At 42.5% G+C, this 22,669-nt stretch overlaps 2 protein-coding genes across 2 annotated transcripts in view; both read left to right on the top strand.

Annotated features, from left to right (window-relative positions):
• RHAG (Rh associated glycoprotein) overlaps positions 1-5,768 on the top strand; it is a 14,738-nt gene extending 8,970 nt beyond the window's left edge. The window contains exons 5-10 of the mRNA XM_085304842.1: positions 91-257; positions 1,198-1,335; positions 2,108-2,229; positions 2,874-2,959; positions 3,770-3,843; positions 5,612-5,768. Coding sequence (XP_085160968.1) covers positions 91-257; positions 1,198-1,335; positions 2,108-2,229; positions 2,874-2,959; positions 3,770-3,843; positions 5,612-5,689 — 665 coding nt within the window. The 3' untranslated portion in view covers positions 5,690-5,768. The remainder of the gene's footprint in view (positions 1-90; positions 258-1,197; positions 1,336-2,107; positions 2,230-2,873; positions 2,960-3,769; positions 3,844-5,611) is intronic.
• A 9,764-nt stretch (positions 5,769-15,532) lies between these two features.
• Positions 15,533-22,173, top strand: LOC146595909 (cytochrome P450 2K4-like). Its single transcript, XM_085304852.1, has 9 exons — positions 15,533-15,718; positions 16,574-16,736; positions 17,451-17,600; positions 18,931-19,091; positions 19,755-19,928; positions 20,332-20,473; positions 20,640-20,824; positions 21,055-21,196; positions 21,947-22,173. The coding sequence occupies exons 1-9, from the start codon at positions 15,533-15,535 to the stop codon at positions 22,171-22,173; spliced, it is 1,530 nt and encodes a 509-aa protein (XP_085160978.1).
• Positions 22,174-22,669: the final 496 nt, after the last annotated feature.

Below are 22,669 nucleotides of genomic sequence, written 5' to 3'. Positions count from 1 at the left end.
TAAGGCAGATCTTTTGCATTGAATCTTTTGCATTAAAATATCCCTTATGACTGAGCAATCTTTGTTTGGTTTTGTCTTATATTCGTCCAGGCACCCTATTCCTTTGGCTGTTTTGGCCCAGTTTTAACTCTGCCATTGTAGACGACCAAGAGTACCAGACTAAAGCAATTATCAACACTTACTACTCTCTTGCTGCATGTACTGTTGTAACATTTGCCCTCTCCAGCCTGGTGGACCACAGAGGCAAATTCAGTATGGTAAGAATCATGCAAAGCCCTCCGTTAAATTGGGTCACTCCTCTAAAGTAGGAATAATACCGTAGATTTCCAGCATCTGTGAGCTGTCTGGAGCCTTTGCTCACCGTGTGGGCAAAATCAGGACTATTATGCTTCTAAAAGACACAGTGTTAGATTGGACTTTGAGTCATCCCTCCTTGTATATGCTTCCTCAATGGGATCAGTTCATCTGGAGAACCCCAGTGCTCTCAGATATTATAGCAATGGTCCTGCTCYCTTGTCTTCTCTTGTCCACAGAACCAGCTGCAGACAAAAGCCATAGGCATATTACTCCAAAGTTCAGGTGTATTTGAAGGTCTTATTCCTAAGAAGTTCTTACATTAATTATTGTATTTAAATAGCTAAAATAATTCTCTGAAGGCACTGACCTATTCTGTGATAGTCTAAGAGTTCAGCTGCGCAACAGCCAAAGCCAGACAAGACTGGAGATGCCAGGATCCTATATTTCCCTCTTTTGCCCTAAAATCCTTATGTTTTCACCCACTACTTTGTACTTCTGCAGTGCTCCTCTAAGCCCAGTGTGAACTGATCCAGTTCAACGATTTTTCAGAATTTGTTGCTGTTGTGGGATGCAGTTCTTGCTAGTTCAGCCTGGCTTAGTAAGAGTTTGGATGAACTTCAGTAACTTCACAGAGAAAGGGTGGGGATTCTGCTGTCAGAAGCCAGGAAGTGGGACAGGCCCATAGTAGACCCAGATTAAACTGTCTCAGAGTCGTTTTGAATCAAATCCAGAAAGAGTAATAGGGAGGCACATTTTAAATTCCTATTCAACCTTCAGTGGACAATTTGTTTCTAATGAAATAAATAAAAAAAAAATGCAAGCAAGGCTTAAAAGTCATTCAGACGCCCCAAAAGTCTCTATTCTACATATATCATCTTCACAGCTGTATATTCTGTGCAGGTTCTCATTCAAAATGCCACCCTGGCAGGAGGTGTAGCAGTGGGTACCTGTGCTGACTTGTTAATCTACCCTTTTTCTGCAATGGTCATTGGGAGCATTGCTGGGATCATCTCTGTCCTTGGGTTCAARTTCTTGACTGTAAGTATTTAAGATCTGCCCCTGCTCTCTTTATCGCTTCATTGGTTTACTAGAAAGGAATTTTAGTAACCAGTTTATACTCTATAGACTGCACATACTAGTTAACCTATTTTGAAATCAGTGTGACTTAAATATATGCTTGTGAATCATCTTGAATGATTGTTCCAAGCCCATTTTTCCCAAGCAACCTCCACCAACAAAACTGTGTCTCAGATTAACACTGAAACAGCATTAATTGAATTTCAGTGTTTTAAGATTTCTAAATAAATCTGTAATGGAAAATAATTTTGAAGTCCAAAATGGAAGTGTATCATATGCAAAATGTGGAAACAAAATATTCTGACTAAAACTATCCATTTTGGGATTGCTGCTTGTTTTGATTTCAACAAACTGGCATTTCCTAACGGAGAAACATTCTGGAAGAAAATTAGTGACTAGTAGTCTCAGAACAAGCAAATATATATTAACCACTCCGTTAAGTTTTTGTTACAGTGGCTGAAAAGATCAGCAACATCTCAGAGCTGCCATGTTTTGCACCATTACGCTTACAATGGCACATTGTACATTTGTACCGTTATACTTAGCTACTCAGTTTTCTCCACRTATATAGTTTCACAATGAAGGGGAAGATAGCAAGTTTTATAGCCAAACTTCACCCATGTACACGAAACATGCTTACTTGTTCTTCTCTGCTTATTTCTTCTGCCTAGTGGTCTACAGACAATGGAAGACTATAAATTCACTATAAACTTTGTATTTCCTCTCGTTTCAGCCWTTTATGGCCTCCAAGCTGAACATTCAAGACACTTGTGGAGTCCATAATTTACATGGTTTACCTGGAATAATGGGAGGTATTGCAGGCATCATCGTAACTGCAGTGAGAACAGAAATCAGGTAGGTTATAGAGAGAAGAGAGAAAGAGGTTTCTTTTAATGAAGGCTTATTCTAATTTTTTTTTTCTCTCTTCCTTGGATCTAATTATGATTTATTTTCACAAAATGCACCTTTGCTTTGATGCCAGACATGATTTTCTGGTTTAAATCCAACTCTTCTTGGTATCCTGCCTTTAATATACTGTTTCTATGCCAAGTTTGTTCCAAATTAACAGTTTGGGTAAAAATTAAAAGAATCATAGAAAGCAACAACTCAAGCACAGCACTTCGAAAGTAATAGAATCATTATCATGATTCTACAATTGCACTGCTGGCAGCTGTAAGATATCCAAGAAAAAGATCAATTGAMAAAATGGGCTATTTCTATTCTTTTTACAAAGAAGGCTACAGGAAGATGAAATGGTGGTCTTTTTCACAAAGGGGAAMATTCCCAGAAGGCTTATAAGATACTAACAACCATTTCAAAGAACTTATCAGTGCTGTGGCCAAGGCATAAAACATGTGAGACTGATCTTATTTCAGTCTTGTTTTAGGTTAAAACTYCGCATATGAGTCATCCTGCCTGGCAGAGCTGTAAGCCAAAAGCTCTACCTCAAGATGGAACAAGTTTTAGTTGTCTGTGGTTTACTTYTCTGTCTTTTTCAGGGCAACTGTCCACTTTACACCTAGCATGCAGGCTGCTGCCCTGGGCAGCACGATTGGAATTGCACTGGCAGGTGGAATATTGACAGGTCAGTACAACGTATTTGTCAGTCGAAAGTAATGTGAATTTAGAGATGTGCCTAAGGAAAACTTCCATGTGTCAACAATTTCATGGGAAAAAAWCAAAGATTTGATTTATCTATATTAGGCTGGTAAATATAACACAGGATTTACAAGGGGCCCATGCCTGGCCCATGCCCAAAGGCAACTGGATTTCTGCATGTGATTCACATCTCTTGTGCCTTATATGCGGAGAGGAATCAACTGAGATGATTTAGTGRTTCCTTCTGGCTCAATATTGGTAACTCTAAACCACTAGAATGTATTCTCCTAAAAGCTAGACTTCAGCTGAGGATTTCTTAGTCYGATGGAGGATCCCTGTAGGTACTCTGGTATGTGTAGAGTAAAGGGAAAATTCTATGATCTGAGCCACCGATCTCAGACAAACCRGTACTGTGTAGCTGCTATATATGATGTCCAAAAGCTGGTAACTTGATTATACTTGGGAAGATTGCTTGAGGACATATCCCAGGTCACAGCATCATTCCTGAGGGGAAAAAATGGATACTTTCCAAACAAAAATTCAAACTGAAACAGTAAAATCWGGGATGAAATCTAGAAAGGACTTGTGCAGCTAAAAACAAGCTCTCATCAATGTCAGCATGCAGCAACATGCATCACCTCTGATAATAAGAKGCATGATATCCCAGGAGGGCTGGACATTTCTGTAGACTAGAAAAAACAACAAAGAACTTGCATGGCTCCCCAGGGCACCTCTGAGAAACATCTTTTGGGGCACAATGTCCATTTTTTAACYTCTGATATCCATTTGCCTGCAGGTGGCATTCTAAAGCTGCCCTTCTTGGGACAAGCATCTGATCAGAATTGCTTTGATGACTCTGTTTATTGGGAGGTAAGATATAATCCATAGTTGGAAAATGATCCTGATGGAGAAGCTTCAATTTTGTTGTACAGGAAGATGCACCTCACTCTACAGTCCTACTCTGCTGGGATTTGTGGGGAAACAGCGTGACCCTTCGTTAAAATAGAAAGGATCACTTACACACACAAGTCAACTTTGAAACCACTGCCTTGCCTCAGGCTTTGACATCATCAGGCCTTCAGGATCTTTCTGGACTTCTTACCTAGTCATATCTTTCACATTAGACTAGTCTTGAGCATAAAGTAGAAATACAATCAATGAATTGAAACTAGAATTACTTTCACTCTATTTAATTGCTTGCTCTGCAGGTTCCTTCTTCCTTGATGATGTTTAGGAATGTATTTAGCTGCTTTTCTAGTGTCATCTAGAATTTCCTACCAAATGAAATTTAGAAGATACATTCAGTATTTATAGGGACAGTCTCCCTTATACTGAGCTCTTCTGCTTCCTGATTGAGTGATCTGACCATTGAGGTTATTGCTTAGAAGATCTGCACTATTGGTTTAAACATGAAGACAGACAGGGATGAGAAACAACTACATCTGAATACTTCTTCTATACTCAAAGAAAGATAGCCTTTCTATTCATTTGAATCATTTCAGATCTATTTTAGGGTTATATGAATTAGGATCTTAAAAGTCCCCTCTGATGATTGTGATGGACCCTTCATTGACTACTTGAGATGTAGAGCTCTGCATTGCAGACATCTAGATTTGATCAGTTCAGTCCCACACATATCTCTGACTTAGATGACTACAATTGAATGCACAAACTCAAACACACATTTCATCTTGGCTAACCTAAGAAACTCAGAGTTCTGTTTGTAGAGTTTCTGCATCTCCTTTCAATACAGACTGACAATATATTCTTAAATCAAGCAACTTGAATTTTGTCTTTCATACTAGGATGAGCTCAAAAAGGCAAAATAAAATCTTATATTTTATACTAGGACAAGCTCAAAAAGGCATGATATAAATCCCATGTAAATAAAATATTGTGAACCCGAAAGGAGAATTTATGAAATTTCTCATGAATAAGTCTCTGCAGGAACAATGCAATTTGGCTTTCAGTCAGAGAAAGCTTGTGGTCTAAGGGGAAGTTGTGAGCCAAAAGATCAGCTGTAGAGACGACAATCAGAAAAAAGCACCTTTTAAGAGCAGCTGTGCAAGTCATTTGCTGTTTGACCTTGGAAGAGTMACAAGCATTGTTTACAACAAGACTTGAAACAGGCTTTCTTACATACATGCTGAAAATAGCAGGAAGAAGAAAATTTTGAAGTGTGACTGAGGAATTCACAGAGTGTGAATGACTGAATTATCCCTGTGTTGACCAGGGATAATACAACTGTGCTCAGTTGGAGGTCCAATAGTATCAGTAGAACTACTCACAGAAATAAAGTAAGTGAGCTTTAGTAGGAAAAGAGGTTTATATTTGGCATACAACTTCCTCTGAATTTCATTAGAGATGAACATCTTTTTTCCTCAGAGCTCTTCAAAACCCCAAATAGGACTTTTGCACACTGGTAGTTAAAGTGARTGTTAGGGTGTTCTTTTATTAAGAACACCCTGAATTCATTCCTCAGAATTCAGAATTGCTAGCTGATGTAAGTCTGGGTCACTGTTAATAAATAGGTAATACATGTAAAGAAAATGACCTTAGCAGCGCACATTAATCTCTTCTTAGGACAAAATGAGTTCTCTATGTCATCAGCTGAACTCTTCTTTGGTTTTTATGGCAGGTTCCAGAAGAGGAGAAACTACCTGAAATTCATTCCAACTACCATGACGAGCACAATAGATCTGAAGCCATGATGTAGGAAAAAAAAATTTTTAATCRTTGTCCTAATGGTGCTGTTTCAATTTTTAATGTTAAACAAAATCTGAGTACCATCCTGACCACTCCTGATTTTCAAGAAGGAGCTGTAGATAGCTATATTTTTGTATAAAATAAGCTTTATTTTAGAGTATGTTGTCATTATGCTAAGATCAGTCGAAATAATTGGTTCCTTCCAATATACTTGATCATCTAAAATGAGAAAAAAACATGAATTGTTCTGGAAAGTTATCTGTATGTTACCATTTGTCATCACTGAGACAATACAGCCATTGAAATAATCTGTACATTTCAAGCCTATTACAAGATACCTTATTTAATTGTAAGATTCCTGAGTGAGAGTCACAACCTTTAACTGCTTAGAGGTAATTAAGCAGATGGTAATGAAGGAATGGATCGATATTTTTTAATTGGATTCTAATAAGGTTTTCATCAAAGTATCCAAGATTGGCTTCTTAAGAAACTATGTTGTCGTATTGTTGGTTGGGGAAAAAAATCTACTATAAATCAGAGAATGATTAAATGACAGGAAACAAAATGCTGAGATAATTTTCACTGCAAAACATGGATTATAGCAATTGAGGAAATATGCTAAGTGGCACTAGGAGTGACAAGATTTTTTGTTAACATGTTTATTTAAAAGGAGAACAAAGTGAACTGGTGACAAATTTAATTATCGGCACAGAATTAATAAGGCTATTTCAAAGACAGAATAAGGGAATCCAGTAGGAGCTACAAAAAAAAACATATATATATATATATATATATATATTATGTAATACTGTCTTGCTAAAGCCAATGTTAACAAGTGGATGATAGAGCTGTTAATATATGTATATGTATAACCTGAACAAAATGTTTACTCCAAGGAAAAGTGTGTGTTGTTGTTAAGGACTGGTCAGAAAGCAGCTATGTTCAAACTGCAAAAGACTTGAGTTGAGAACATCTGTGTGGCGACTCTCTACCTTTGAAGTCACTTCCTCCTAAGACAAGACAAAGCAGAAACAGAAAATTGAAGCTAAATTAGGATGAATTAATTACAAACAAGTGCTGATTATAACAACTGCCCAGTTAAGCAAGACAAAAATTGAGGGAATTGAAGTTCTATGAGAGAAGAGTGAATGGAAGCTGAGTCACACGTCTGTGCATACCTAAATGATGTTTTTCATCAAGAGGCAATGGACAAGAGCCGAAGAACTAACAAAAGGTTATAGTGCCTCTAGACTTTATTCAGATGTACAAAGCCACCACTAAGCTCTCTGAAGGACAAGCTACAGTAAACGAACTTTCAAGACTTTTGTATTGGCACCTTATTTCAAGTCTTACTTATATTTAAGGGGAAACCTCCTCTCATACGAAATAACATAGGAGATTTTTTTCTATTCTGTTAACATATTTTTATTTGAAAAACTTAACAAAAATAYTAGAAAATGCTGTCCACTGCTTTGTGCATCAGATTCTTATCTATGACTGACAATACATGATTGTTGTAGTACACTTTGCACTATTTTGAGATATTTTCTTTTGCAGATGTGCAAGGACTGAATGTTTGCTACTTTGTTAGCTGGAAGGAATCTTTTACTCTTACAAAGCCTTCAAACAATTATTTTTTTGTAAAAATGAAGAATGACGAACATGTTTATGTTGAATATGTAAAAATTGTATAAGTATTTTGTGCATAATTAACAAAAAAAGTGTCAAAATACTTGAAAAAAATTGCATATGTAGAGAGACTAAAAATCTTATTCTTCAAAATCCTATTTGAGAATTCAAAAGGTCTTTCATTTATCTGCAGCAACTAGGGTAATATCAGTGACTGTAGGTGTTTAATACAGTGTAATACTTGTGTGAGAAAGTACTACTCACTGTGAGTAAATCTTTTAGAATGATGCTCTGATAGTTATATTTAGTTAGTTAATAAATAGTTATATTTAGTTAGTTAAAACAAAAGAGAAAAAAATAAAAGTGTTCTGCTCTCCAGTTCTGTCTTACATTCTTTCAATAATAACCTAGAACCTTGTCTACCAAGTACCGATTCTTCTCCTCTGCAAAAAACTKCTGCTCCAGAGAAACTAGTCCTTCAGGGTCCCTCAAAAAAAWCGAGAAAAAAGACTGATCCTTCTAGAGGGAGATTTACTCTACCTAACCTATTGATCATTTATAGATTGGTCTTTCTTTCCTTTTTGACAAAGAGAGATCGTAGAAGACTAGTTTAGCCTGGAAAGTTGTCTTTTAGATGACTAAAATCTAGGAGAGAGGCCAAGAAGCAGTCTTTGGGCCAGGGCTCAAATGTTATTGTACAGATCACAGAAACGCACAATGAGACCCGGAAACTTTCTTCTACCTCACCTCCTAGGCAGCTCATAGTTCCTCAAACATTTTACCCTTCAACAATATCCCAAATACACACACACAGTACAGCCTTCAGCAAGACAACATTAGATGTTGACCTGATTCAGAACTACAGGGCAGACATGTAGGAGATGATCAAATGAAAACACGGGGAAATTCAACATCCGGAAGCCAAAACTAGTTCAGGATAACGTGCATATTAGTGAGATTAACTGAAGCCTTGAAAAATAAAAAACATTTTCCACCGAATGAAACTGAGTTAATCRTATTTGAATAAAAATGGCTTCTGTGGATGCAGCCTTGTTTGGAACAGCAACCAATGCTGTGCTTTCAGTGGTTACTGRGTGAATCAGTCCTGACTGAAAGTTTCAGGTGGTCTCAGTGTGGGAAGGCCTTCTCTCCACACACAAGTACTCACAAAAACTCCRTACATACAGTTGCTCCCACCGCAGCTTGGCTTCTACCCAGACCAACCTGCTACCACAATACTTGTAATTTGCTTCTTGCAAAAATAGTCTGTGGCATGTTTTCAGAACCTAATATAGTTRTATCTGTCCCACTAAGCTCAACAGAAAATAAGATCCATTCTCTTGACTCAATGCCAGTTGCGCAGTGAGCACTGTCAATGAATTGATGCCAGTACACTGGTTTCTTCCCTCCAAGACCAGGTGCTTGCATCAAAAATGCTGGCCCAGGGGTACCTGAAAACTTTGTCCAGGAATAGAGCTGGTGAATGACTAGGCCAGGACGAAAAATGTTCCCGGGATAATTTAGAAAAAATCRAGAGCTCACCTGTGTTGGCTGGACATAGCCAACATAGACAGCTCTCACAATTTTCCAGAAAGATTGGCCAACGGGCAGACCAATGATTCTTATGCTTCAGTCCATTTTATCTGGTTCACTTTACATAAGAAGCACTGAAAATTTGAAAAGAATTGTTCYTGATCTACTAAGTTTGTTACTGAGACAACCAAGAACCAAATTTATTTCATACTACTGAAAGAATGCATGAGTTCTCACTCCTACACTATGTAAAACACCACAGAGCAGTGCAGTATTTGACCTTAGCAAATACTCTGCTAACAGCTCAGTTGGTTCAAGACATGTCTAGAGAAACCACCTATCAGACCTTGGAGGAGCCAAAGATTTTGGCCTGAAGTAGGATCTCAAAAACTCAAGACATTCAAGATGAAATATYGTGAACATCTCTCTGCATTTAAGGATAAGACTGAGGAGAAAAAAARATGAAAGAAAAAGAGAGAGGAAACACTCACAGCCTGTACCAATGCCTGTGATAATTCTACCCTGCTCATAGCAATCACTGGAGGAACTCAGCAGGACTGAGCTGGCAAGGGGAATGGAGCCGGGGTTGCACTCCCACTCCCACTGCATTTCAGGAGACACCTCCAGCTCTCCCAGCTTCCTCCCAAAATGCCAAAGAGTCTTGCACAGGTGGGTAGGGGCAGTGCTTGTTCTCAAACACCGCACCGATGTAACCTGGCACCCATCTCTCAGGAAGCAACCCAGAATCACCCTCTCACTTCATTTAAAGAGCTAGCACCTGACTCATTCCTTGTTAATAATTAAATTGCAAATATGTGCAAGGCAGGACAAGCACTGTGCCCTTCTGCCTCCTCTGGGGAGGTGGGGTAGAAACAGGCCAATTGGCACACAGCTGGACGTAAGCCCTGCAGGACACCTTCCACGTACGCAAAATGGCCTGGCCTTTGCTCCAGAGGTCCTGACAACATCCCAGACTATCTGGCAAAAGAGTAGGCTCTCTCTAGCTCCTCTTCCAAGGTTCCCGTCCAGGGACTTTTTTCCACATCTCCTTCTCTTCTCCTCACTCTGTCATGCATGAAGTAACACAAAGATAAACTGTACCTCAGCCCTCTTTCCTCAGCTAGCCAAGTCCCTCTCTTCTCACTTTTCTCTTCAACCTTGACTCCCCATTCCCAGGGAATCCTATAGGCTCTTCTTTCTTTCTCTCTTCCTGAAATTGCTGTGGTCTGAAGTCAAAGCCAAGTGCCTCTACTGAAGACACATAAGCCCAGGCCATACAGTGTGATTGCATAATATGAAAAGATTGGACTTAAAATGTTTGTGGCAATTTTTATATAAGCACAGCAATTATCTCTGACCCTTTCTCTATTTCTGAACTTACATTGACCAATTCCCTTTTAATCAGAGAGTTTCTGATGCTGTCATGGATGGCTATGTGCTTTTTAGGAGAGACAGGCCAGGGAGGCGAGGTGGTGGAGTTGCTCTTTATGTGAGAGAGCAACTGGAATGCATCGAGCTCTGCCTAGGGGTGGAGGAGGAGGAGGCAGTTGAGAGCTTATAGGTAAAGATCAAAGGGCAGGCTAACATGGGGGACACTGCTGTGGGTGTCCACCAGGGCCACCTGAGCAGGAAGAGGAAGCTGATGAGGCCTTCTATAGACAGCTGGAGGTAGCCTCATGATCACAGGCCCTGGTTCTCATGGGGGACTTCAACCACCCTGACATCTGCTGGAGGGACAACACAGCAAGCGCAAGCAGTCCAGGAGGCTCCTGCAATGCACTGATGATAACTTCTTGTCACAAATGGTGGCGGAGCCTACGAGGAAGGGTGTCCTGCTGGGTCTTGTCCTTACCAACAGAGAGGGATTGGTTAGAGATGTGAAGGCTGGAGGCAGCCTTGGCTGCAGTGACCATGAGATGGTGGAGTTCAGGATCCTGCAGGAAAGAAGTAAGGCAACAAGCAGGATTGCAACCCTGGACTTCAGGAGAGCGGACTTTGGGCTCTTCAGAGACCTACTTGGAGGAATCTCATGGGTTAAGGCCCTAGAAGGAAGAGGGGTCCAGGAGAGCTGGCTAGTGTTCAAACATCACCTCCTCCAAGCTCAAGGGCGGTGCATCCCTATGAGTAAGAAGTGCAGCAAAAGGGGCAGAAGGTGAGCAAGGAGCTCCTGGCCAAACTCAGACAGAAGAAGAAAGTACACAGAAAGTGGAAGAGGGCACAGGCTACTTGGGAGAATTACAGGAATGCAGCCAGAGTACGTAAACATGCTGCGAGGAAGGCTAAGGCCCAGCTGAAATCGAGTCTGGCAAGGGATGTCAAGGACAACAGGAAGGGCTTCTTCAAATACATCAGTAGCAAGAGGAAGACTGGGGAATATGTGGGCCCACGTGGGCCCACTACTGAATGGGGCAGAGGCCCTGGTGACAAGGGATACMGAGAAGGCAGAATTACTGAATGCCGCTTGTGCTTCAGTCTTCACTGCTAAGGGCAGCCCCCAGGAATCCCAGAGCCTGGAAGTGAGGAAGAAAGTCTGGAGAAGGGAAGACTTTCCTTTGGTTGAGGAGGATAGGATTAGAGACCTTCTGGGCAGGCTAGACATCCACAAATCCATGGGCCCGGATGGGATGCACCTAYGGGTGCTGAGGGAGTTGGTGGATGTTGTTGCCAGGCTGCTCTCCATCATCTTTGAAAGGTATTAGAGAACTGGAGAGGTGCCTGAGGACTGGAAGAAAGCCAGTGTCACTGCAGTCTTCAAGAAGAGCAAGAAGGAGGACCCAGGCAACTACAGGCCTGTCAGCCTCACCTCCATCCCTGGAAAGGGGATAGAACAGCTCGTTCTGGATGTCATCTCCAGGCATATGGAGGAAAAGATCAGGAGCAGCCAGCATGGATTCACGGAGGGGAAATCCTGCTTAAGCAATCTGATAGCCTTCTATGATGGAATGACTGGCTGGGTAGAGGAGGGGAGAGCAGTGGACGTTGTGTCCCTTGACTTTAGCAAGGCTTTTGACACTGTCTCCTATAACATCCTCCTAGAGAAGCTCAGGAAGTGTGGGTTAGACGAGTGGACAGTGAGGCGGATTGAGAACTAGCTGAAAGGCAGAGCTCAGAGGGTCGTCATCAGTGGCATGGAGTCTAGTTGGAGACTTGTGGCTAGTGGTGTCCCCCAGGGCTCAGGACTGGATCCCATCCTGTTCAACTTCTTCATCAATGACCTCGATGAGGGCACGGAATGCCTCCTCAGCAAGTCTGCTGATGATACCAAGCTGGAAGGAGTGGGTGACACACCAGAGGGCTGTGCTGCCATTCAGAGAGACCTGAAGAGGCTGGAGAGTTGGGCAGAGAGGAAACTCCTGAGGTTCAACAAGAGCAAATGCAGAGCCCTGCACCTAGGGAGAAATAACCCTAGGCACCAGTACAAAGTGGGGGGCTGACCTTGTGGAGAGCAGCTCTGCAGAGAAGGACCCGAGAGTGCTGGTGGATGACAAGTTGAGCATGAGCCAGCAATGTGCCCTTGTGGCCAAGAAGGCCAATGGTCTCCTGGGGTGCATTAGGAAGACTGTTGCCAGCAGGTCAAGGGAGGTGATCCTGCCCCTCTACTCAGCCCGGGGAGGCCTCATCTCGAGTACTGTGTCCAGTTCTGGGCTCCTCAGGACAAGAGAGACATGGAGCTACTGGAGAGAGTCCAGCGTAGGGCTATGAAGATGCTCAGAGGGCTGGAGCACCTGCCCTGTGAGGAACGGCTGTGAGAGCTGGGCCTGTTCAGCCTGGGGAAGAGCAGACTGAGGGGGGATCTGATCAATGTGTACAAGTACCTGAAGGGAGGGTGTCAAGGCGACGGGGACAAACTCTTTTCAGTTGTCCCTTGTGACAGGACAAGAGGCAATGGGCAGAAATTGAAGCACAGGMAGTTCCGCCTGAGCGTGAGGGGGAATTTCTTCCCTGTGAGAGTGAATGAGCCCGGTCACAGGTTGCCCAGAGAGGTTGTGGAGTCTCCTTCTGTGGAGATCTTCAAGGTCCGCCTGGATGCAACCSTGTCTAACATGCTCTAGGTGACCCAGCTTGAGCAGGGWGGTTGGACGAGATGATCTCCAGAGGTTGCTTCCAACCTTATTGATTATATGATTCTGTGATCAGAGAGCAGTTTTCCTCTTGCAAACACAATCCAAACAGGGTACTCTTGTAGCTGATACTAGCCCCAGAACAAACAAGAGGGAATTGTAGCTTGAAGCAAATGACATTTTGCAGTATGGTCCCAGACCTGCTGCTGGAGATCACAGGCTTGCCTAAAACTCAGATGCTGGTGCCAGGCCCAGGAGAGTCAGCACCAAAAATGGAGGTGCAGCATCCACTACCTGCCTGATTCAGTCTTTGCAATGCTATCTGAGGGGAAATATAGAGCTGCTCAGAAGGGAAAGGATAGAGTTTCTTCAAAAGGGAGCATTAACTGGCAATAGCATCTGAGGGAAAAGGTGGCTATGAGCACCTCTGACCTAGATCTAGCTTGATGAGGTTTCTCTCTTTCAAAATATAGGCCTCTGAGTTTGTCTTCTCCCCAGGAAAAGGAAGGTTGCAAGGGAGGAAGAATTTCCTCCATTCCCCAGATATGACACACTTTTAGGATTAACGATCAAGAGTTGCTGGAGTGTCAACAGTTGTCAGGAACAGAGACTTGAACGATGATATCTCTGCCTCTGAGAGCTGTCAATTGCCCAGAAGACCTGATTAGCCTTGATCAACAGCCCTGGGATGTATGGTTCGTGTAGCCATAGGAGAGGACCCTGTTGTACCCTATGGTCCCCCAACAGGAAAGTCAGTAGTGTCATCCAAACCGGTCCTATTCTTTCTCCAGAAATGTTCTCTCAAGCCAGTCTGGCGTTTGACGTGTCTTACATTATGACTGTTGCAAGCATGCATTGCAGTATTCTCCTTCTACAAGAGCAACCTCCCTTTACCTTGCAGTAATATCTTCTCATATCAATTCCTGGGGAGGTGATGGAGCAGAGTCCTGGAAATCAGTTCCAAACATAAAGAGGACAAGAAGGTGACTGGGAGTAGTAAGCATGGATATATGCAGAAGAAATCATGTCTGATCAACCTGACAGCCTTCTACAATAAGAGGACTGGCCTGGTGGAAGAGAAGAGAGCAGTGGATGTTGTTCTTGAATTTAGTAATGTTTTTTTTATTATTATTTTCCACTCTTTGCCACAAAGAAGAGTTGAAATCAGTTTTGCACCATCAAGATCTTTCTGCTTGAACCCAATTTCCAGCATCAGAGAGAGTGTCCTGGCCTTATCTAGTTTATTATGCAGTCATAGCCTTGTGTTCACAACTGGATACCCGGTCCAGAGAGGTACATTACATCAGATACAAGTTATGTGCTAAAGTTTTTATCTTCTCCTATACAGGTCATCATTTAGCTGCAATAGGCCCCGCTGGCCATGCTCCATAAGTTAATACCACACTCAGCCTCCAAAGTCAAATTACTCACTTTTTAAAAGGAAATATTTTGAACTTAGTGCACATACCACATCTGAAGTAGGAGGATTCATCACACCTAACTTTTAGATTGCCACAAGACAGATGCCAGCTTCTAAGATCTGGGTTCCCCTGAGCTTTGGTTGCACTAAGTCTTTTAGCTATATGAGAAAATTACGAACATTTGAGGTGTTGGTTGTGTGGCCTGTTTTGGTTTTTGATTTAGGGAGAAAAGAACAGTGCCTTCAAGGTGCTTTTTGCCCTCTGCTCTTGATAAAGGAAGCTGTGACTATTAGACCAACGCAGATCTCACCACTTGGCCAAATTGGTCTCACCCTACCTTTCAATCTGTTTTGAACTCTGACTAGTTCAAAGATCTGTATGCGTCTCTATATTATCTGGTTAGCTCAGAGGAGCTYGCCGTTAAGCTCTGACTTTCCTGAGCATTTCTAATCAATGCACCTTCCACACTAACACCCACAGTGCCTCCAGCTTACTGCAGAGGAATCTTTACAACAGCTCCAACTCCCCATAGCTTCTATTTAGGGGAAAAGAAGCTTCAAAGCTGCAAGTAGCTTTATAGAGAAAAAATGGAAAAGTAGGAAAACTACAAGAACTTAATTTGCAGTATATAGTGCAATGCAATGCATAGTGTATATAAATACAATTTTATGATATTTAAAAATTGAGAGCCCTTTAATATGTATCCCAAGAGGAAAGTCTTAGATAGTTTTAAAGAAAAGGTTGAGACAGCAATGTCTAAGAGCAGAGTCCTTAAATGTTAAGGATGACCCCTGGGTATCCTTTGCAGATCTCTTTCTCTAGGTTTCAGTGTCTCTTTGGGGTCAGCTACTGCTTTAGATACAAACTTTCACCCTCCAAATTTAAGTTGCTGCTTGATTTGATGTTTTAAAATTGACCTAATGCCCTAGATTTATGTACTGATGCACAAGGTTAGTTTAGAAAGTCACATGCCTCCCATTAAACAGTAACTAAAAAAAAGCAAAAGAGCATATCTGGTGAGGAGAGTGCCTAATAGGAATTATCCTTGGAGGAGAACTCAGAAGAGAACTCCTGTCATCTGTTAGCAGTGAAGCTCATATCTCCACTGCTTTATGAGTGTCATTAGTGCTGCAGACTCTTAACGTCTGACAGGAGATTGCACTTTGGCTTGCGTTTTCCCCTCTCCAGCTAAGCCCCTGCTGAATGACAATGGATTGGACCAGCCTTGCTGCTGCAGGCTTGGTGCTTATCCTGATTCTCCTTCTGGTTCTGAAAAGAGAACACTACCGGAAGAACTATGCAAGGAAGAGCTTTCCCCCAGGACCCAGGCCTCTACCCATCATCGGAAATCTGCACATCATGGATCTGAAGAGGCCTTATCGGACAATGCTAGAGGTAGCCACTTCTGTTGTTCTTTTTCTTACATTTCCCTGTCTGGCTAAGGAAGCTTCTGGCTCACAGTCAGGGCTACAAGAAGTTCTCTGAGCAGAGAGCTTCGAATACAAGAAGATTCACTCTTTCTTCTAAATTCTCCTCCCATCACCGGAAGTTCATGATAGGCTGTTCATGTGGGAGATGTGAGCCCTAGGATTGTCCCCTTAAAGGCCATAACTCTGGACTCAATGAAGTGCTCATGGTGCCAAGTGTTTGACCATCAGTTGAACAGCTCTTACAACAATTGCTGGAAAAGTTTCTTTATCTTTAAAGTTTCTCTCTTTAAAGCCATGCGTAGCTAAGCATGTCTGCTGTAAAGAGTTCTGAGTTATCTGAGTTACCAAGTCAGGGCCCCAAAATGCTCCTCTCTGAGGGCTTCTCAGCTCTGCTGGGTCCCAAAACCAAAATTCCCAGACCATTTCATACCTTTGGGTATTATCCCACCAGGGCGGCATCTAGGCTCTAGTCTGCACTTTGTCCTTTCRCTGCTGGGCACTCCTCAGGCACGGTCCTACTCTGACATGCCATCCTCACTTACACAGGCATTCAGAGGGGCAGAGTCAGACTTTTATTTTCAAAAGGGATCCTAGTAGAGAATTGCAGACTCTATTATGAGGCGTTATCTTTGTAACAGTTCCAGCATTTCTGTGAGTATTTCCCTGACCTATTCGCCACATTCTGCAGGAAATGAGGTTCCCTCCCAGAGGGAAATTCCAATGCTGTGTGGGAAGGTGAACAAAAAGAGTCTTCAGCTGGCTGAGAATCTTGGGCTTGCTGGTCATTATCTGACATTTTTGTCTCCCTTTATGCCGCTAGCTGTCCGAAGTGTATGGCCCAGTCTTCAGCATTCACATGGGACAAAATAAAGTGGTGGTGCTGTCAGGGTATGAAACAGTGAAGGAAGCTCTGGTGAATCATGCAGATGCATTTGCAGGAAGACCTGAAATACCAGTCTTAGAAAAATCAGTAAAAGGAAACGGTAAGTTGGCTGGTGAACAAGGATGGACCCTTTTGTATCTGGTGATCAACTGTGAGTAACCAATGTATTAAAAGTCAACCCATGTTTACATGGTTTCTTTCCTCAGTATGGACTTGAACAAGTTTCTTGAACGAGACTCTCAGCAAGAATAAGAAAGTATGATAGAGATAGATGCAAGGAAAGTAAATTGCAGCACCTGCTTTACCCAAACTTCTCTAAAGAGGCCACTGAGAATTCTCTGTAGCTTTTCTAGGATGCACAGGCATGAGACTCACTTGACCAAGTGGGGAAATTTTCCACATAGATACCCAAAACAGAAGTTGTCATTTAGTTCCTACAGTCTATGGAAGAATATGTGTATTTCCGAGGGGAGATGCATCTATTCCCCAAAAAAGACATCACGATGACAAGCACACCTACCTCACACAGAGAAGGCACAAAAGCAACTCTCTGCTCTAATCAGGGCTGAACAAAATCCTTAGTCTCTCAGAAGGCATCAGCAATCATGTGAACTCTAAGCAATGGCTGCTTCTCTCATAGCTTTCACCCAATATTTCTTTCCTGTCTCATTTCACTCTACGTAAAGACATGATGTACTTTGAGAATTTGAAGTATTTCTTACCAGTGCTCACCTTTGCCTGGATTCAAAGTGGGTAAGGGATCTTTATCCTGTTTTTGAAATTTCTAATTCTGTGTTTTCATTTTCCATTTCAGGAATTTTATTCTCTCAAGGAGAAAACTGGAAAATGATGCGAAGATTTACTCTCACAACCTTACGAGACTTTGGAATGGGCAAAAAGGCCATAGAGGACTTCATTGTGGAAGAGTATGGACACCTGGTAGACRCCATTGAGACACACAAAGGTGAGCAGACTTTTACTTTCATGAAACTTCTCTAATTTTCCTCAAGTTTCCCACAAGAATACCAAGGATGAGGAGGAAGTAGCTCAGAGCTCCCTCAGAGATATACTGTTTTCCAGCATCAATGAAGTCATAAGTTTACATAGTCTATCTGTCCATCTGTCTGTCTGTCTATCTACCTGGCAATTGCCTGACAGGCAAATGAGAAGCATACAATGAGGTAATGGAAGTTGAACGTGGAGTCAAACACCAAAACAGTACAACTGAGGAAAGGAACGTTTCCCTCCGTGTGGAACGCCACCATAAATGACAATCTTTGATAAATTTAGAGGTATGGGGATGAAAGCAGAAGGCAAATGCAAGGACATGCATACCTACTAAAACTTTGATTGTCCTTAAATGTTCATAGCTGGGAAATCCTTTCCAGCAGGAGACAGATGATCCAGTTACACATTTGGTTCATAATCATGAGCCAGGATTATTTAATAATCAGCCATGATTATTTTTCAGTAGGCTAATTTACCAACAGCAGGAATTTCAGCAGGTGAGTGTACAAGGTTGGCAGTAGCCGGCTTTGTACAGCAGGAGATTTCTCTGTGATTTGAAGTACTCTCTATGCTTAATCTCTTGCAGCTATGCATTGCTGTGTTCTTGCAGAATTCTTCCAGATTTCTGATCCAGAATTTGTCCAAATTTTGCCTTACCAATCTTAGCATAGAATCATATTTCCACTTCATCTTGCTAGTCTAGGCTTCAAGTATTCCCCTTGACCCCCAGAAAACAGGAGCTATGGTTAGGTGAAAATGGGATATCCCAGAGGGGCCTGAAATCTGTAAATGCAACAGGAAAGGAAGAGTGTCCAGGAGTGAACATGTCCAAGCAGAGGAGCTCCCATGAAAGAGGAGGTCAGAAAGCTTTATGAAAGTCACTAAGGCAGTGGAGAGGAGCACAGAAGATGTGGATTCATTYTCTGCTCTGCCCTAATGAATCCTTGGGGCATGTGAAAAGTTGGTTGGGGGAGCTGTTCCTCCTGACAAATTTGGATCTTATGCTCAGCAGCCTCCTGACTGTGTATCCGTGCCAGAAGTGGGTGCACACAGATCTCTCCCAATCTTTTCTCTCTACCCTGAGAAGACCCCATGTGAAGAAGACCCAGGTTCACATACCCTAGAGGAAACACAGCATGCTCCAGGCATGTTCCATTTAGTCAGGTAGAGCATGGAGCACGCCTCTCTGATTGTGTGGCTAGCTACCACACAGTAGCTACTATAATACTTTGATTTATTAGAATAAACATTAACCATATTATGTGCACAAACTTTTCCCACRCTAGGGAAACCCCTTGAGATGACCCTGATGCTGAATGCAGCTGTCGCTAATGTCGTTGTGTCCATATTGCTTGGAAAGCGGTATGACTATGAAGATCCCACATTTAAAAGGCTCCTGTGTTTGGTGAATGAAAATGTCAGGCTTCTTGGAAGTCCAACAGTTTCGGTAATTCATACTGTTTGCATAGTCCTCTTCAAAAGCAGGCATTACACAGAGGGTAGCTGCACATCCCCTCACTCCTCACCATCACAACACATCTACCTGCAAATGACAAATATGACAAATGCTTCCCAAAAAGGATATCTCAYACTACTTATGAATTTATCCTGCCAGCATGGCCTGAGAGATTATTAGTTTCTCATTTCATGAAGTAGAATTCAAGGCTAAGTAATACAATATAGGAGTGTGTGTCCACGAGACATAAGTTAGTCATTATTCCCCATCTCCCACACAGTCAGGAAACAGCATGAGAACAACAGGAACCTTAAACTTGAGATCTCTCTTAAACTTGAGATRTACAAGTCAAGCTGGTGTGGAGAGGGAGGAGTATAGAAGTAGGAAAATGTGTTTGTAATCAAGGGTATCTGCATAAAAATGATTTATAGGTCACTTTTGACAAGGATGATTAAGACATGGTGCAAGAAGTCATTAATTTTAACCACTTTGCATGGTTGTCCAGGGAGAAGGGAGGACAAAGGGATATTTTGCATTGTGACCATAAGGATGCACACTATTTTCAGTAAGGACTTTTGTCAATATGCACTTCTGACCTGTGGTACTTCTTCTTAGCAGTCATCTTTGCTTCCTCTCCATCTCTCCACCTTGCAGCTGTACAACACGTACCCAGTCCTTGGATTCCTCCTGAAGAGCCACAAAACCCTTCTGAAGAATAGAGATGAAATTGGTGATTTTATTAAGGTCACTTTTCTAGATCATCTCAAAACCCTCGACAAAAATGACCAGAGGAGCTTCATTGACACTTTTCTCGTCCGACAACAAGAGGTAGTTGAACCCTAGCATCTTCTTCAAATCTTCTCGGTTTCCTTTTCRCATTTAAGAGAATAGCTAAAGAACTGTTTTTTCAGCAGAGGTCTGGCTTGAGGAAAAGTCCTACCTAGAACTGTGGCTGGGATGAAAAACTGTGCAGTCATGTCAGTTAGGAGATAAACTAATCACAGACAGACAACTTTCTGTTGTCCTCCTTGCTTCATAAGTAAAATGTAAATCCTTATTTCACCAAAGTTAAGAGATTCTGTCTTTGTTATAGTTTCACATTTCTTTCCATTCTCTGGATCTTAACTCTTCCATGAGAACAGCATATGAAAATAATCACCAATTCTCCAGCTTAAAGRGGCCTTCTGAAAGCTTTAATCAGGTAATACTGTTAATAATTCATTTTTTCCAGGAGAAAGGTAATACCAATGGATACTTCCATAACGACAATTTAACAGAGATTGTGAGGAATCTGTTTGCAGCTGGCATGGAGACCACATCCTCCACTTTACGCTGGGGCCTTCTACTTATGATGAAATATCCTGAAATTCAGAGTAAGTGGAACGAGGCACCCAGCAGCCTCCTCACCAGGTCACTGTGCGTAGGACTCCACTCTGGGCAGGGCCAAACAAAAAGTGATTTCTCCACTTCCTATTATTCCTAGCAGGAGAAAGAGACTTTGAGTGAGCAATCTGTGCATGATCCATATTTCTTTCACAGAAAAAGTCCAAAAAGAGATAGAGCAAGTGATAGGTTCAACCCCACCACGAATCAAACATCGAACTCAAATGCCATATACAGATGCTGTCATCCATGAAATCCAAAGGTTTGCTAACATCCTGCCTTTGAACTTGCCTCATGCAACTACTACAGATGTCACTCTCAAAGGCTATTTCATTCCCAAGGTGAGAAGCTCTTAGCACTCCTTCTCTTCTTTCATCTTTTCTGCAACATGTCCCCTTTTAGGTCCTACTTACATCAAGAGATGCTCGCTCAGTCTGGTATGTTCGCAGCTACCCTGGCAGTAGTTCCCATGTAAACAAAGTGGGTTGTTGGAGCTCCAGCAGTCATGACTGCTATGATGATCACAACAAGCCCATCAGCAATGGAATAACTACTCTACCTTGATTTGCAGGGAACCTACACCATCCCCTTGCTGGCCTCTGTCCTGCGAGACAAATCTCATTGGGAGAAACCTGACATATTCCACCCCGAGCATTTCCTTGACTCTGAGGGAAAGTTTGTAAAGAAAGATGCTTTCATGCCTTTTTCAGCAGGTATCTTCTCTTCTATTTGTCAAGCTCTGAGAGGAGCTGAACATCCCACACACACTCTTTCCCAAGTGAAYTGGTGCCCAGGACTGACTGCCCTTGTTCTGAGCTCTCTTGTCTTGTAGCCTTCCCCCAGGGCCTATCACATTGCCCATGACTATCTCAGGAATATGGCAGATGCACCTTCTTCACCCTTAGTTGAGTACTCAGTCTGTAGTCCCTCTCTCATCAATATATGCTCCTTACCAACACTCCTCAGGAACAGCACAGAGCCAACAATCTGCCCAACAGAGGTATCTGATCATCCCAGTGATGAACTGTGATGTCCCTGCCTTCTTAGGGGACTGAATGAAGAACAGAACGGCCAAGAAACACATCAGTCCTCTTTGCACCTGCTGTCGGACAAGATCGTTGTAATCCATTCATGACAAGGAAGGCCGTGACTGGTCAGGCCAGGTCTTGTCACTTCAATACCTGTCCAGCCCAATGCATCATGTCACTCTGATTCAGGATAGTTTGATGATATATGGGGATAGCTATTGCCTACAAATAAAGAAAAAACAAGAAGTAACTTGTAAAGGCAAAATCAACCGGGGGGGAGGGGGTCCCTGCCAAATGAATGCAAGATTCACAATTTCTGCATTACCAAAGGGCCTGAATTTTGAATTTGTCCAGTCAGAGTTCAAAGCCCCTGACAACCGCCCGAGAAGCAGCTGCTACTGACACTCTTATGGCCCGTTCTCCATTTCATTCCAGGGCGGAGGATCTGCGCTGGTGAGACTCTCGCCAAAATGGAGCTCTTCCTCTTCTTCACAAGTCTTCTTCAGCGGTTCACCTTCCACCCTCCCACTGGTGTTTCCATCTCAGACCTGGACCTCACTCCTGCCGTTGGATTTACAACCCCTCCAATGGCTCATGAGGTCTGTGCAGTGCCACGTTTCTCAAGCTTTTCTCAGGTATCCTCCTTCTCCCAAGACAGATAAAACACCCGGATAAAATATCCTAGTGTACACATGCACGGTTTGATACTTCAGAATCCAACAGGAGATTTTTAGCCCAACTGCACCTTGGGTCTTAGCTGGAGTTGTTTCACCCACCTTTACTCCAGAGGTGAGTTCTGCCTGAAAGTCAGTTCTGACTTTCAGGCACGACTTGAAAGGGGAAGTAAAGGAGACTGTAAGAGTAAATACCACAAGGGGCATAACAAAGTCCAGTTAGAGTCTGTACTCTATCTCTGTCCCTCTGCATCCTCCCTCCCCACCACGGAGAGAGACCAGGGGCCAGTCTCTGGCCAGACCTCAAGCAGACACTTCGCACACACGCACACACACCCCCTCCTTCCACAACAGCTCCAGTGCAGACTCCAAGGTGCCTACTGGAAACGTTTTATCCCTTCAGCAGTACCCTGCATACACAAGCATCCCCCCCACACACACTCAGAGACAAATACAGCTTAACAATGTAGCAAAACAATATTAA

Source organism: Rhea americana, unplaced genomic scaffold (assembly GCF_003343005.1).
Source record: "Rhea americana isolate MKP2758 unplaced genomic scaffold, rheAme1 scaffold_210, whole genome shotgun sequence".
NCBI classification, from domain to species: Eukaryota; Metazoa; Chordata; class Aves; order Rheiformes; family Rheidae; genus Rhea; species Rhea americana.
The sequence above is the reverse complement of the archived record's forward strand: the minus strand, read 5'-3'. Positions and strand labels throughout refer to the sequence as shown.